This window comes from Manacus vitellinus, unplaced genomic scaffold (assembly GCF_001715985.3).
Source record: "Manacus vitellinus isolate BGI_N305 unplaced genomic scaffold, ASM171598v3 scaffold_50_pilon, whole genome shotgun sequence".
NCBI lineage: Eukaryota > Metazoa > Chordata > Aves > Passeriformes > Pipridae > Manacus > Manacus vitellinus.
The window spans coordinates 1,366,298-1,380,576 of record NW_021940612.1 but is presented as its reverse complement, the minus strand read 5'-3'; the positions used below and the strand labels follow the sequence as shown (position 1 = coordinate 1,380,576).

Here is a 14,279-nt window from a genome sequence, read left to right as displayed (position 1 = left end):
TAGTTACCCGGGTCAGCCTTGCAGCCTTTTTTATGGATTGGGGTGATATTTGCCAACTTCCAGTCATATAGGACCTCCCCAGTGAGCCAGGATTGTTGGAAGATGATGGAGAGCGGCTTGGCAAGCTCTTCTGCCAGCTCCCTCATGACCCTAGGATGGACCCCATCTGGTCCCATAGACTTGTGAGGATCCAGATGACTCAGTAAGTCACTATTTCCTCCTGGAATACAAGGGGACTATTTGGTTTCCTATCTCTGTCTACCAGCTCCAGAGGCCAGTTGCCTTGAGGGCCACCTGTCCTACTGGTAAAAACTGAGGCAAAGTAGGTGTTAAGTACCTCAGCCTTCTCCTCATCTCTATTAACTATGTTTCCCTCCAAGTCCCTCAAAGAATGGAGGTTTTCTTTGCCCCTCCTTTTGTTATTAATGTATTTATAGAAGGACTTTTTGTTATCCCTAACAGAAGTGGCTAATTTAACTTCAAATTGCACTTTTGTATCCCTGATTTTCTTTCTGCATGATCTAGCTGTCTTCCTGAATTCTTCCCTTTCTTCCACAGTCAGTAAACTCTCTTTTTATCCCTGATTTCCTTCAGAATCTCCCTGTTTAACCAAGCTGGTTGTCTTCCCCGCCGGCTTGCCTTTCGGCACACCGGTACGGCCTGTTCCTGTGCACTCAAAACTTCCTATTTGAAGCACATCGATCCCTCTTGGACCCCCCTTGTTTTCAAGGGTTGTTTCCCAGGGTATGCTCGGTTGGAAGGGACTTCTGAAGATCATCCAGTCCAACCCCCCTGCCAAGGCAGGGTCACCTAGAGCAGGTTACACAGGAACGTGTCCAGGTGAATTTTGAGTGTCTCCAGAGAGGGAGGATCTTCGACCTCCCCGGGCAGCCTGTCCCAGTGCTCTGCCACCCTCAATGAATTGTTCCTCACGTTACAGTGGAACTTATGTTTTAGTTTATGGCTATTTCTCCATGTCTGTCACTGGGCACCATTCCCTTGGCACCCACCTTTGAGATATTTATATGTATTGATGAAATTCCCTCTCAGTCTTCTCTAGTCTAACTAAACAGGCTCAGCTTCTGCAGTCTCTCCTCATAAGAGAGATGCTCCAGACCCCTGATCATCTTTGTAGCCCTCTGCTGGATCCTCGCCAGTAGCCCCTTCTGTTCCTTGTGCCGAGGAGCCCAGAACTGGACTCAGCACAGCAGTCAGCTCCAGCCCCGCGATGAAGAGCGGCCGCCAGTGCGCCTGCGCGCACAAAGTGCCGGACAAGCGGCCTCGGCGGGGGACCGGGATAGCCCATCCCAACGCTGGTCAGGTCGCGCAATAAACGCGCCTTGTCCGGAAAGCCGGTGCGTCCCGTGTGGATGTCGCCTCCTATTCACGGTGCCGGTGCCCCTAACCCCGGGGTGGGCGCGCCTACCCCCCCAGTCCCTCCGTGCGGCTCCACTGGCAGTCCTTAAGGAGCACTTCGTCACTGCACGAGCAGTATCAGAAGAAGCAGTCTCCCCCTCAGATGTTGACCCCCGGGCAGATGCCAGCTTCCCGCCGCGCCCCCCCCGCCCGGGCGGCCGGGCAGGATGGTGGAGCGCAGGAGGCGCTCGGGGCCGAGACACGCCCCCAGGGGACGCCCCGACCGCGCCCCTCGCGCGGCGCAGCCTCGCTCGCCATAGGGCAGCTCCGGTCACGCGGGGCGCGGGCGGTGGCGCTCTCGCGAGAGTTGCGGGTGTATGTGGGCAGTGCGGGCGGAAGTGCGGTCCTTTTTCGCGGCGCCGAGGCCTGAGCAGGATGAAGGTGAGGCGGCGCCGGGCCGGGACGACGCCGTGGGGGGCCCGGGGCCCCCATGCCGCAGATGGCCCTGCCGCAGCCCACGGGGCCGCCGCCGCCGCGCCGATGGTCCCCGGCGGCGGGGCTAGAGCCTCGCGGGCGCGACGGATGGCGAATGGCATTGCCAGCGGGGCGACATGGCGCCGCGCGGGCCCCGCTCCCTCGCCGGGCCTCTCCCGACACCGGCCAGCGAGCGCCGGGCTCCAGAGCGGCCGCTCCTCGCTCGGAAGGGCCTTGCGAGCGAGAGGCCTGTGCAGCCGGTGGTGGGGCCTGGCGAGGAGTAGCTGTATGCGCTGTTCTCTGGCCGCGCTCAGGAGCAGTGCCGGGATGCGCCCCCCGAGCGCTGCGCTCCGCAGCAGCACCAGGGGAGCTGGGGTCACCATCACCCAAGAATCACCCATGGCAGGGGCCGCTCTCGTGAAATGTTTTTAGTGGCTAACACGGCCTGTGCTTACGAGGGGGTTTCCAGGAAGAGGAGGGCACAGATTTCTGCTGCCCTCACCTTGTTCTGCTCGCAGTTCCGTGATTGAGCTCCGGCTGCCATAGTCAGTTTTCTGTGCGACTGAACGAGTTGTGCAGCCCAGAGTGGCCGAACACAGTCCTCCCTGGCTCGGCACCCCGAGTGCCGTGGTGATGGGCTGTGGCTGGTGAGTGTTCGTGGAAGCAGGTGGGAATTACAGCTTTCAAATGTCGAGATCAAACCAGCAGGTAAATAAATACTGACCTTTTGTTAAGATGCCTCAAAATTTTCAGCCGTATCTGTCTTTTTTTCTTACCGTTTTCTGTGGTAGCTCAACATCTCTTTCCCAGCCACTGGCTGCCAGAAACTCATTGAAGTGGATGATGAGCGCAAGCTGAGAACATTCTATGAGAAACGGATGGCCACGGAGGTCCTGGCTGATTCCCTTGGTGAGGAGTGGAAGGTAAGTAACGCAGAAGGGTGTGTTAGAGTTATATTTGACGAGCTTATATTACCAAATTTTCCAATACGCAGTTGTCATGATACAGCGGTTGTATGTTGTACATTTGGCAGTTATCTTGAAAGTTTCTCTTGCTATGTATGTACAGAATTAGTGATTAGGCTAGCCTGTTCTGGTACTTTGATTTATCAAAATAAAATTTTTTCATTTTTCTTCTTTAGAGCCTTGAGTTTTGGAGTTTCTTGTTGCCCTTTGCAGTACTTTCTTCATATGAATGCTGTCATGGTATTCAGGACAAATTAAATCTGCAGTGTAAAACTGCTGATCCTTTCTTTACTGAACAAGCTGGAAACTGACTTTGTTGTGCTTAAACTGTTGCTAACACATGGAAAAAAGCATGCTAGACCTGATGGATGGGCTTGGAATAGTTCAGTGGTAATACAGACAGTGCAGCTGGATTTAAGGAAGTTGATCTTTTCTGCTGCCACCTTTGCAAGGCAGGCTATAAAAGCTTTACTTTTTACCTCTGTCTCCCTACTCCAGACAGTCTTGTGTTCTATGCAGTTTTCCAGTTTGTGATGATAACAGGCTTTAGGTAGGTTTAGATTAAAGAAAAGCTAGATAATTATGGACAAGATTTTGTGTGGTGTAACTTTAACAAAACTACAAATGGATAGGAATCACTAAATGTAAATTCTGGTATGCAGAAGTATTTTTTACATCTTTCAAGTAAAATTCCTGGAGCATTGCAGAGGTGTTGGTTAAAGCAGTTGTTTGCAGTGGCAGTAACAGTGACTTCTGCTGAATCAGGGACACGGTACTTCATTGTTTAGAGCATCCACTGTGTTGTGATACCTGCTACTTTTTGAGGTAATAGAGACAAGGGCAACTAAGAAGTGTGTTTCTGTTTGTCGTAGGGATATGTTGTCCGGATCAGTGGTGGCAATGACAAGCAAGGCTTCCCCATGAAGCAGGGTGTCCTGACTCATGGACGTGTCCGCCTTTTGCTCAGCAAGGGCCATTCCTGCTACCGCCCCAGAAGGACCGGAGAGAGAAAGCGCAAATCCGTTCGTGGCTGCATCGTTGATGCCAACTTAAGTGTCCTGAACTTGGTCATAGTGAAAAAAGGTAAGAGGCTGCATGAAACAAGTAGAAGTAGGCAGTAGCCTGCTTGCTAGTGGCTGGTAGGTTGTGTGGAGCGCAAATGCAGTCCCAGCTTTAGAGTGTGAATGTGTGTCTTGAGATTGCCTCTGGGCATTGCATTCTTATAATGCTAAAACTGGTCACTAAAGGACTTTTTATTGCTGCCAGCAATCTCATCATGTTAAACCAGCTGAGGGTAGCTGGGGTGGTGCTATTGGCAGGTGAACATAAGGATTGTATAGTATTATCTTGAATTTTTATGTATTTTAAACTTAGGGTTTTGCTACTGAAGCTGGTGCTCAGTAGATGTAGTGGTAATTGGCATGTTTAAACTTGCATTCTCCAAGGTGAAAAGGACATTCCTGGGCTGACGGACACAACTGTGCCCCGTCGTCTTGGTCCCAAGAGGGCGAGCAGGATCCGCAAGCTGTTCAACCTGTCTAAGGAGGATGATGTTCGCCAGTATGTTGTGAGGAAGCCTCTGAACAAAGAGGGTAAGAACTGCCATTCTTCAGTTCTTTGGTTTCTCGTAATTACTGGCAAGAGGGTGTCCAGCCTGCTGCAGTGAATGAAGCACAGTTAATAGCAGGTCCAGGAGTTTACACTCACTATATTTAAGCTTTGTCCACTGCAATTTGTGGAAGAGTTTTTTGGTTGCCTCATTTCTTTCACCCCTCTCTTCCCCTTCTGTTTAATTTTTTTTAGTTTTTCACAGTTTGTTTTTAAATGTTTGATAGAATCTAGACTAATATTCTAAGAATAACCCAACAGTAGTTGTTATTAGAACAAGATTAAATACAAGGTGGAACATTTTTATGTTGTGGGGGGAAAAAAGCAGTTAGATGGTAAGATTTTTCCCCATTGTTTATGGCAGTCTCTGAAATAAGCTTTTATTGGAAGGGCACTGCTTTGCTTACTGTCTGTCTCTTGTAGTGTAAGAGACTAAGTTTGGGTTCTCTTGCCTTTGATCAGGGAAAAGGAAAAAGGTGCAGATTTTTAGCAGAAAGGACACAATAAAACGTGAGGCACTGTGAAAGTTTGTTGGGGAAAAGACTGCATCATAGGAACTATTTTGTCCATTTAAGAATGTGATCCTGGTAGACATCAGACTCTTGCTTGTGACTGCTCAAGTCAGTCAGCACTGAGTAGTGAAATTTTATAGATTTCTGTGGTGGTGTGGGTTTTTTGCCCATTGTGGACTATGTAGATCTGGTTTTGGGGGGATAAACCATGTCAAACCTGTGTAAAATTGTAGATAGTTTTTTAACACTGAAAACTGTTCTGAAAAATAGATAATGAGTACCCTTACTCTTAAAACTTTTAAGTCTAGGAGGAGTTACTACAGAGAGACCTGCTGAGAAAGTAGGAATTAACACCTGATTGCTGATAACAAATCATAAGCATTAGGACTGTGTATTGTTAATGCTGCATCTTAAACTAATTGATTATTTTTCCCGTAAAATTTGTCAAGATGTTGAACTCCATATAAGTTGCTATAATATGTAGTACACTAAATAATGTTATCATAATAGTAAATGGAAGTTACTCTAAAGATTGCTAGATAAGGCCTGTGGCCTCTTTGGAAAATAGTCTGCCACTTCTGATTTGTTATACTTTTTTAGGAAAGAAACCCAGAACCAAGGCTCCTAAGATCCAGCGGCTGGTGACTCCTCGGGTGCTGCAGCATAAGCGCAGACGCATTGCTCTGAAGAAGCAACGCACTCAGAAGAACAAGGAGGAGGCAGCAGAATACGCAAAGCTCTTGGCCAAGAGAATGAAGGTGCGTTTGCCATTTTAATTCAGCTATATACATAGCTCATACCCAGAATCAAGGAATTTTGTAAACTTGACTGTATGCTTATAGGTGCTCTGTACGTAATTCATTTTTAATAAGAGTGCCTAAACATGAGTATAAACATAGCTGGTCAGTTGGGGGGTTTGGATATTTCTGTCTATTTCTGCCAGTCCTAGTGCAATAGAACTTAACTAGGCCCATTAGTTTAATTGAGAGCTTATTTTGAAGAAAACAACAAATAGTTACAGCCTGTGAAAATAACTTCTTCAGTAGCACTTTTAGTTCAATGAATCCTAGTTTAACTCAGATGCTCAGGCATTTGAGTGATAGTGTGGAGAAACAGGATTCAGCAGTTGTTCTCAATGGAAGATAACTTGGCAAAGAGGTACTTGTTTGGATGAGTTTTTTCTCTTGCTCCTAAAACTGCAGTACTGCTGAAGCAGTACTGTTGGAATATTTGGCACAATAGTTACTAAGTTTCATGACTTCAAAATGGAAATAAGAATAGATACACCTCTCATATGTTGTGAGCTATTATTTTGGATGCATACTGTTTAAAGACATGGGTCTGTACTGGTTTGGATACTTGCAGAATTCTTCTGATCTGTGAAGAAGGGAGACCATTTTGCTTTATTGACTTAGGGAATCCATTCCTCCAAGCTGTATTTTCTCTAGTTTGTTTGTTTGTAGATATTTGAAGGTGCTTGATTAAGTGTAACATCTCTGTACTCTCTTCATGCTTTTAGGAAGCCAAGGAGAAACGCCAGGAGCAGATTGCAAAGAGACGCCGGCTTTCTTCATTGAGAGCTTCTACATCTAAGTCTGAATCAAGTCAGAAGTAAAGATGTACATGATATTAAAAATAAACCCTTTTTGTGGTTAACTTTCAGTGTGAGACTTTCTAGTGCATGTCGTTACCAGCCATCTCTTAAATAGTTCAGACTAACTGCATCACACAAACCAAACTGGAATCACAAATCTTGGTCTTGATTAAATTCTCTTTGAGAACTTTGTATCCGTCTTTAGTGGGAAGTTCCGGTTCGTAATCAACTTGTGTATGTGCATGGATGTTACTACAAGTAGGATATACCTACAGTGTCAAAATCCTGCATGATGGTTCAGCAGTGCTGTGGGCAGAACTCAACTCAGTACTTATTTCAGTGGTTGGTTTGTGGGTATTTTATTAGTGTTTTTTTCATCCAAACTGCAGGATAGTGTTGACATATGAGAAAAGTGTGCCCCTTGCTTTTGGTACTGAGTGTAAGACTGGTAAAATTTACAGCCTCCAGCTGATTCTTGGCAGAATGAAGTGCAGTTCTGACTGACTGTAACAGGGTCCCCATGGAAATGGTCACAGCCCCAAGCCTGCCAGAGTTCAAGAAGTGTCTGGACAATGCTTAGTCAAATGGTTTAGTGTTATGTAGTCCTGCAAGGAGCAGGAAATTAGTCTTTATCCTTACATGTCTGTGCCAACTCAAGGTAGTCTAGGATTTTGTAGGTATTGCACCATTCTGCTCTTGAAATCGATACAGAGCATGAGTAAGCCAGCAGTTAAAAGGAAATTTAGAAATTTCACTTAAGGATTAAAAACTTTACAGTAGCCTCAATGTATTCAGACAGTATTGGGTAATGGGAACTTGGCTCTAACTTAAAAATACATGTTCAGTCAGTCCAGACTCAGACAGAGGACCTAGATGTGTCACCAGCACTGAGGGAGAAGATCACCATCCATGTGCTGGCAGTGCTTAGTTTAGCTCACCCAGGACACTTGGCTTGCTTTGCTGTGAAGTCAGGTTGGTGTCCACCGGGAACATGAGGCCTTTCCTTGCTCAGCTGCTCTTCAGCCAGTCTGCTCCCAGGCTGCACTGGTACATGAGGTTAATTCCTACAAAGAGGCAGGACCTTTGTGGTTACTTGCAGACCCCATCAGTTCTCCAGCTTGACAAGTTAGTGACCCTTCTCCTCTTGTAGACAGCAGAAGTTTGTTACCACAGAGGCGGGGAGAACTACCACTAATGAGTACTCTGACAGTAGCTTTGAACATGTGAAGGATCAGAGCTTCCTTAAGCCAGCATCTTCTGCTATTGCCCTTTATACCACCACATTCCCTCAAATTTCCCACCTGATTCTGGCACATGAGGTGGCAGTTCCCTCCTCTACAGCTTCAAACCCAAACTCTGCTTGTGCTTCTCTGGGGATTCCTCAAATGCAAGCTTCTGTTCCTGTGTTAGCATCCTCCATCCTTCAGCCTCCTCCCTCAATATGCCACATGAAGGGTAACATTGGTGTAACATTCTTAGCAATCAGCATTACTGAGTGGACAGCAGTGAGAAAAGCAGTCAGAAGAAAACACAGAAAGTCAGCAGGATGCTGACAAGATTACTGAAGTTGAAAAGACTTAACTTCTTCAGCTCTCTAAAAACAGGCCTGAAAAGATGAATTTATGAGTCTTCTCCACATGTACCAGTTTGTTCTATGTGTACCAGTCTCTTCAGAGTGAAAAGCCTTTAGGGTCTGGTATTCTTATTTTTACTGCCAGAATAATGAAGTGACTGCCATACATGAGGAAGTTTAAAAGATACTCGTAGTGAACGTGAAGGCCTGAAGCACTTGTAACTGGCAATTCTACTGCTTAAAATTTCATCCCAGCCTCACTCCTGTTACCACCCCTGCCCAATTTAAAAACAAATATCCTGGAAACTGCATGTAAACCTGCAAGTATGACACAGGAGGTCCACTGTTGCAAGCTAGGATGCATCAACTAAAAGCACCACTCTGTGCCCCCATTATGAAGTCCCTCAGAAAACAGAACTGTGAAGTTCAACAAGCAACCTGTTCCTACACCCCTTGACTAACAATTCTCCTGGTCAGCAGAGAGCAGCAGGATGCCAGGGGCCATAGCTTTCCTGTACACAAGATCTTCATGGATTCTGTCTCCCTGAGCCTGTTTTTTGACTCTTGTTACCTCTGCTGATCCCCACTGCTTGCTTAAGCTGCCACAAAGCCATCCACTTTCATGAACCAAATCTCCACAAATGAATCCCATCTTTTATTTCCCTCTCCCCCTGCCCCTGTGCTTTCCCACCATTCAGAAGTCACTGAGGTACTGTGAAGCAATGACTTAAGAAGGCAGTCAAAAGTCTTTGCTTTTGTCCAGCTATAGGCTGAATTTGCATTTAAGGTTAAATTCTGTCAAGCGTGTAAGTTCCAATAAAAAAAAAAGATGAACAACTGAAATTTTTTATACAGCATACATACATATTTTATTTTGGGAAATACATTAAAAATTGTTTCTTAGTTTAGAATACACAGAATTCAGAATATGCAGTGCCCTTTTAAAGTCAATTTTTTTGTCAAATGTACATAAAATATTATAGAGAAAGAGTTGTTAATTAAAGCACAGTAAATAGATGCCATTTTTCAACAGTTCAAAACAGTCTCTAAACCAGTGCAAATTTTATAGCAATAAACTTCCCAGCTCACTTAATAAATTCATAATTTATTCACACTACATCATTTCATCCTCACTACAATACAGTCTAAGCTCCTAAAAGGAGTTTGATGTGCTTCTAAAAAGCAGCAAACAATCCCTTTTATTTGCACCCTTGGTTGATGCAGACTGAAAGAACAAATAAAAACGCCATCTGTTTCTCTCATCGTATGCATTACAGTATACAGCACAGGAGAGCAGAGAACTAGAGTCCAACCATTTAGTTTCAACACTTAAAAGTTACAAGGGTGTTTGTTTCTTAAAAACATAATGAAAAGCTGATATACAGAATGCATTTTAAAGGTTTCTATTGGTTAAAAGAAAAAAACCCCACCTTTGTTGAAAATGTATAATTATGTGAATAAGATGGCGTGCTTACCATTTGATGAAATAGAAGTTATCTGCATTGAAATAATTGTTTAATTAAGAGTTTTAAAAAGAGAAAACTACTGAGTAGATTCTTGAATTACTTACATTTTAACAATTGGTTTTAAAAATATAATTTCTATGATCTAATTTAATATACATTTTGAAAATATCCCCTATGTTGCAGTTATTCAAGGAAAGCAGTAAACTCAATGAAAGGTATATTCTTCTAGCTGCAGCAATACAAAAAGCCATTAATTCACAGTTAAAATGGAATAAAATTACTCATTCACAAGTGCAATGTAGCTTGAGCTTAAACTAATGTGAAATTCTGCCAGGAACAAGACTAAGTTACTTACAAAACAAATTAAATTAGTTTGAAACACATATACTAAATAAAATATCTTCCATTATAATTGTACTGTATTGATTTATATAAAATGTGAAGACAGGGTATGACTATAAGTAACATACAGATGCTTCTAGTAACATGTTAAGGCTGTAACCAGTTACTGTGCCAATACTGCAGCCACATCAGTCTCCTATACCTAAGGGGGTTTCAATGTTTTTAGGTTTTGGTGATGCACGAGCATATAATTCATAAAGAAGAACTTTGTAACTTAGGAATCCTGATTTTAAACACTCATTTGTTGTTTTAATTCTACAAAAAACAGCTATTTTCACATGAGCACACAAGCTACATATGTAACTGTTTTATAGCTGGGTGAAAGGTGCAAGAGAGACTGTTCTCAGCATAACTGACTGCCGTTCAACATCCTTAGAACAACAATGCAAGGAAGCTCCTCTTTGGTAATTGGTATTCCAATATAAACTTCCTAAGTTCTGGGGCAGACCTGAAATTCATTGTTTGCATCCACATATGTAATCAGATCGTTTTACATCCTCACTTTGAGCACACATTGGAAGTTTTGAAGTTAATGGTGATTTGAAACGTTTTTTTCAGGTTATAAGTGAGAATTCCAAAATACACACACAGTATTTCTACTGGAAAACAATGGAAAACAGAACTAAAAATCAAGCTTTTCCTTACCCCTCCTTCACAACACTTTGCCCAGATCAGTCACGTATTATGGACTGAGATAAATCTGGATTCCTAAGAGTGAGATGTCAAACAAATTAGAAGCATTTGTAGGTAACTAAGTCATTCCCACAAAGCCCAAGAAGTTCATACTGTCAACTAACTTGCAAAGAAGTGTGCCTTTAGTGCCCAAATGTCAGAAAAACAAAAGTGTTTGCAATACACTCACAAAAAACTTCTGAAACTTTTCCCTGCTTATTTTTGGCCAGATTTTCAACTATATGAATATTGAGCCATGACGAGCTATTTTACTCTATGACCTTTTCTTATGAAGGAACTCACAGTTCCTTCAGCATTCAAATTAGGGAAGCCTACATCTCAGAAAGTTTGTGTAGGAAAACCTGCAGTCTCCACCTATTTGCAGGAGACCTAAAAGTCAGGAAAACCAGCAAGTGCCATTATGCATTTAAAAGGCAACAAATCAATTAGGAAAAAACTACTCAGTTCTTAAATTCTTTAAAATTTTTATGAGCTCTTACTTTTTTTTCCCCTGATAGAAGCATCTTCTGAAATGAAACTTAATAAATCACTGTCAGAGACCTCCCTTTTCATTTGAGCTATGGACTACATTCAAGAACCAACTGATTAGTTAGTCATTAAAAAATAAACATTAAAAACTCCCCATTAAAAGGGGTAAGCTCTTACTTTTTTCATTCTATATTAGAGAATCAAGTCCAATATGCAGATTCAAGATTTCATGCAGGACTTCTACCACTCTGAAATCCACATGCATACAACAGGAATAAAAGTTAATTTGTAGTGTACTAAAATGCCAATATGCAGTAGCAAATCAAAGTAAGTTCAGTCCTTTTCCCCCCAGGCTTTAGTTTTGTTGGGGTTTTTTTTGTTTCATTTTTTAGTGTATATACCTGGGAAAAGTAATATTTAGCACTAGACGTTATGACACAATCAGCTTTGCTGTCTTTACAACACTACTACCTGATAAATTTGTATTTTCAGCAACAGATGAGAAAGCTGCTTTGAAATGAAAGTGATGTGTTTACAGAATTTAGTTCATATAATATTATTTACTAAGTTTTAAAACTATTTGGATGCCACCAATTATCTAAAACAGCACTCACTAGACAGATTTTCCTCGTAATTTTATGAGCTGGGATAATTTAAGGGTAACAACAACTTGATTCCTTGCACATTGCATCACAAAATCACACGGCTCGTCCATTTAACACTAAAAAATTGTCTTTGTGTAGCTGTCTGCTGAAGATTAAAAGTATAGAGTTATACAGGAAAATGTGCTCGTTTGATTTGTAGAAGTATTAAGTTGTTTGGATGAATGCTTTAGACAGACTTTTACTTTAAAAGGACGGAACCATGCAAGTCAATTATGTAACAGGAAAAGATGAAGAATCAAGGCCTACTCTTCCATTGTGATGTAGGTCAGATATCAGCAAGCAACTATGCATAAACCCAAAGAATAAAGAATAATTAGAAAAAAAGGTCAGTGTATGCTTTCTCACTTTTAATTGTTGAGAAAACACAACAGTTTCATCAGGAGAGAATCTGTCCAGGTAATATCCCCATATAAACTTAGGATCAGCACTTATAGATAAAATAGAAGGCATCAGTCTATGATGCAAATGTATTTTGTCACAAATAGTGCAAATCCTTTGTTTTATCTCATGAAAAAATAAAAGTTGATTTTACTTTTTCATATAAAAGCTGTTCCAGACAGATCTTCATCCCTCATCATTTTCAAGAATGAAAATTTTTAACAGAGTAGTATAAAGTAAATACATTCATACCCAGATAAAATTAATATTTTAGCTATGCTCCTTTTATACGCTACAAATCTTCTCTTTTTTTCCCCTCTAAGAATTATTCCATCATAAACCCCAAACCATTAAATTTCAGCAAAAACCTGGAATAAACCTCATCATATTCTTCAAGTAACAGAACATTTAAACTGCTGACCAACATCCAGGCTCTCCTTGCTAAGACTATGTCTACTGTAGTCAGTTAAATATGTGAAGTAAGGCAGTGTCTTACCTACCACAAGCAACCCAAAAGATGAATCCATCTTTTCAGACCATACACGTAAGCCCTTCATTTCTGCTAATATACACCTTGAAGACCACACTTATAAATACATTTTAATTGAAATATTGAATTCGGACTATCAGTGCAAAATAATTAACCCACAGGCTAGCATGAAACCTAGGGGAGAGGGTGATACAGAATTCAAGGAAGACACTTTTTAAGCATACATGCATACAGTAAAAGCATAATTTTTTTCAGACAGTATCTGTTGCAATCCTTATATGTATCCTAATGCCATTTGAGCTTCTTATTTATTTCTTTAGAAAAGAAATCCATTTCTGAGAAGCCTATCCTTCTTTTGGAGAAAGAGGCCAGTATACTTACAGGATCTTATATTATGTCATATAGAGAATAAGGAAAATTAAGTCTAAATTTCTGTTTTTTCACAACTACAGACATACATTATGAAAAGGTCAGCCAAAGATAATTTAAAATACTGAACTGGGACAACTGCCAGGAGAAGGGTAGCTATTTTAGGTATTGTGATCTGACTAAAGCACTGCCTTGCAGCTTCCAATTCAAGGTTTCAAATATTTACATTCACACTAACAAAAAGATCCCTCTTTAGGTAAAGGTCATTTTAAAGAAGCAGTAAAAAAATCTACATATTCTGTGGCAGGAAAAGTGATTCATTAAAATACACAAACACTGGTGGCTCTTAAGAAAGTTACAGACCATAGGCTGCTGTTTAATTATCACCTTTTTGAAAAACTTGATACTGTATGGGAAAAATCTGAGTTAATAAAAAGAATATAAAGGGGCAAAAAGATCAACCACTGAAAAAAAAAATCACCCTATTAATATTGTTTTAAAACATTCTGATGTACTTTACAATGTGTCTCATGAGATGAAAGACAAGAATATATTCTGCAGCTCAATGAAATTTCTTTGACAAATTGCTCAATTACCACCATTTGGGATTCAAAGTGTATATATCACCATTTTTCTGGTTTTTTCATCTCTGCTTTTGTCATTCTGAAGTTTAGTGCATGTCTTCCTCATTTTTATATAAATGGTGCTCCAAAGCACTTCCTGCAACACTCAACCCTGCTGCTTGGTGGAGCATCTATTTTCTGCATCTTTTCAAGAACTTCCTTTGGTAGTTTTTTAAGTGCAAGTCTGTATTCACTATCAAAGACCTCTGAAATAGAAAAAGCATAGCTGAGGTTATTTAAGAAACACTGTACAGTGCGCACTACTGTTCCTATAAAGTGCTTTTGGTCGTTTCTATATAGTAACAAAATTATCTTCACTAACTAGCTGCTGATTTTTTTTTCCAAAATGCACCTTCTCACAGGACCTGAAAAGCATCTTTGTAAGACGTATGACATCACAATACATCACAGTGAATACCTACTGCTTCTATCACAGTTCAGTTTCCCTGTATTTCCCCTATTACATCCCATAAGGGAGTCACTGTGTTTACACAGTACCAAACAGAAGACAGGGCAGAGCAGATCAGCAGGGCCTGGGCAATCAGGTGGTCAGATGACATAGGTCTAATATGTGGGTCAGAGAAAGATGGACAAGACTGGAAATAAGCTTTCATACATGAGGAATTAAAACTTCAAGCTAATA

The 14,279-nt window shown here is 41.6% G+C and overlaps 3 protein-coding genes across 3 annotated transcripts in view; 1 reads left to right on the top strand and 2 right to left on the bottom strand.

Annotated features, from left to right (window-relative positions):
- Positions 1 to 1,202, bottom strand: part of ACER2 (alkaline ceramidase 2) — a 16,568-nt gene extending 15,366 nt beyond the window's left edge. The window contains exon 1 of the mRNA XM_029962932.1: positions 1,011 to 1,202. The gene's annotated coding sequence lies outside the window, so the exon portion shown is untranslated. The remainder of the gene's footprint in view (positions 1 to 1,010) is intronic.
- A 513-nt stretch (positions 1,203 to 1,715) lies between these two features.
- Positions 1,716 to 6,571, top strand: RPS6 (ribosomal protein S6). Its single transcript, XM_018080930.1, has 6 exons — positions 1,716 to 1,797; positions 2,622 to 2,753; positions 3,668 to 3,878; positions 4,241 to 4,387; positions 5,516 to 5,673; positions 6,435 to 6,571. Exons 1-6 carry the CDS (start codon positions 1,792 to 1,794, stop codon positions 6,528 to 6,530), a joined length of 750 nt encoding a protein of 249 aa, XP_017936419.1. The 5' UTR covers positions 1,716 to 1,791; the 3' UTR covers positions 6,531 to 6,571.
- Positions 6,572 to 8,925: 2,354 nt separating this feature from the next.
- DENND4C (DENN domain containing 4C) overlaps positions 8,926 to 14,279 on the bottom strand; it is a 56,898-nt gene continuing 51,544 nt past the window's right edge. Inside the window, exon 33 of the mRNA XM_018080928.2 lies at positions 8,926 to 13,842. Within this exon, the coding sequence (XP_017936417.1) occupies positions 13,706 to 13,842 (137 nt within the window). The 3' untranslated portion in view covers positions 8,926 to 13,705. The remainder of the gene's footprint in view (positions 13,843 to 14,279) is intronic.

Bases quoted from the DNA above. Each gene is read 5' to 3' on its own strand.
- RPS6 (XM_018080930.1), top strand. The intron at 2,754-3,667 runs GTAAGTAACGCA...TGTTTGTCGTAG, and splicing joins CCCTTGGTGAGGAGTGGAAG to GGATATGTTGTCCGGATCAG. The intron at 3,879-4,240 runs GTAAGAGGCTGC...GCATTCTCCAAG, and splicing joins CTTGGTCATAGTGAAAAAAG to GTGAAAAGGACATTCCTGGG.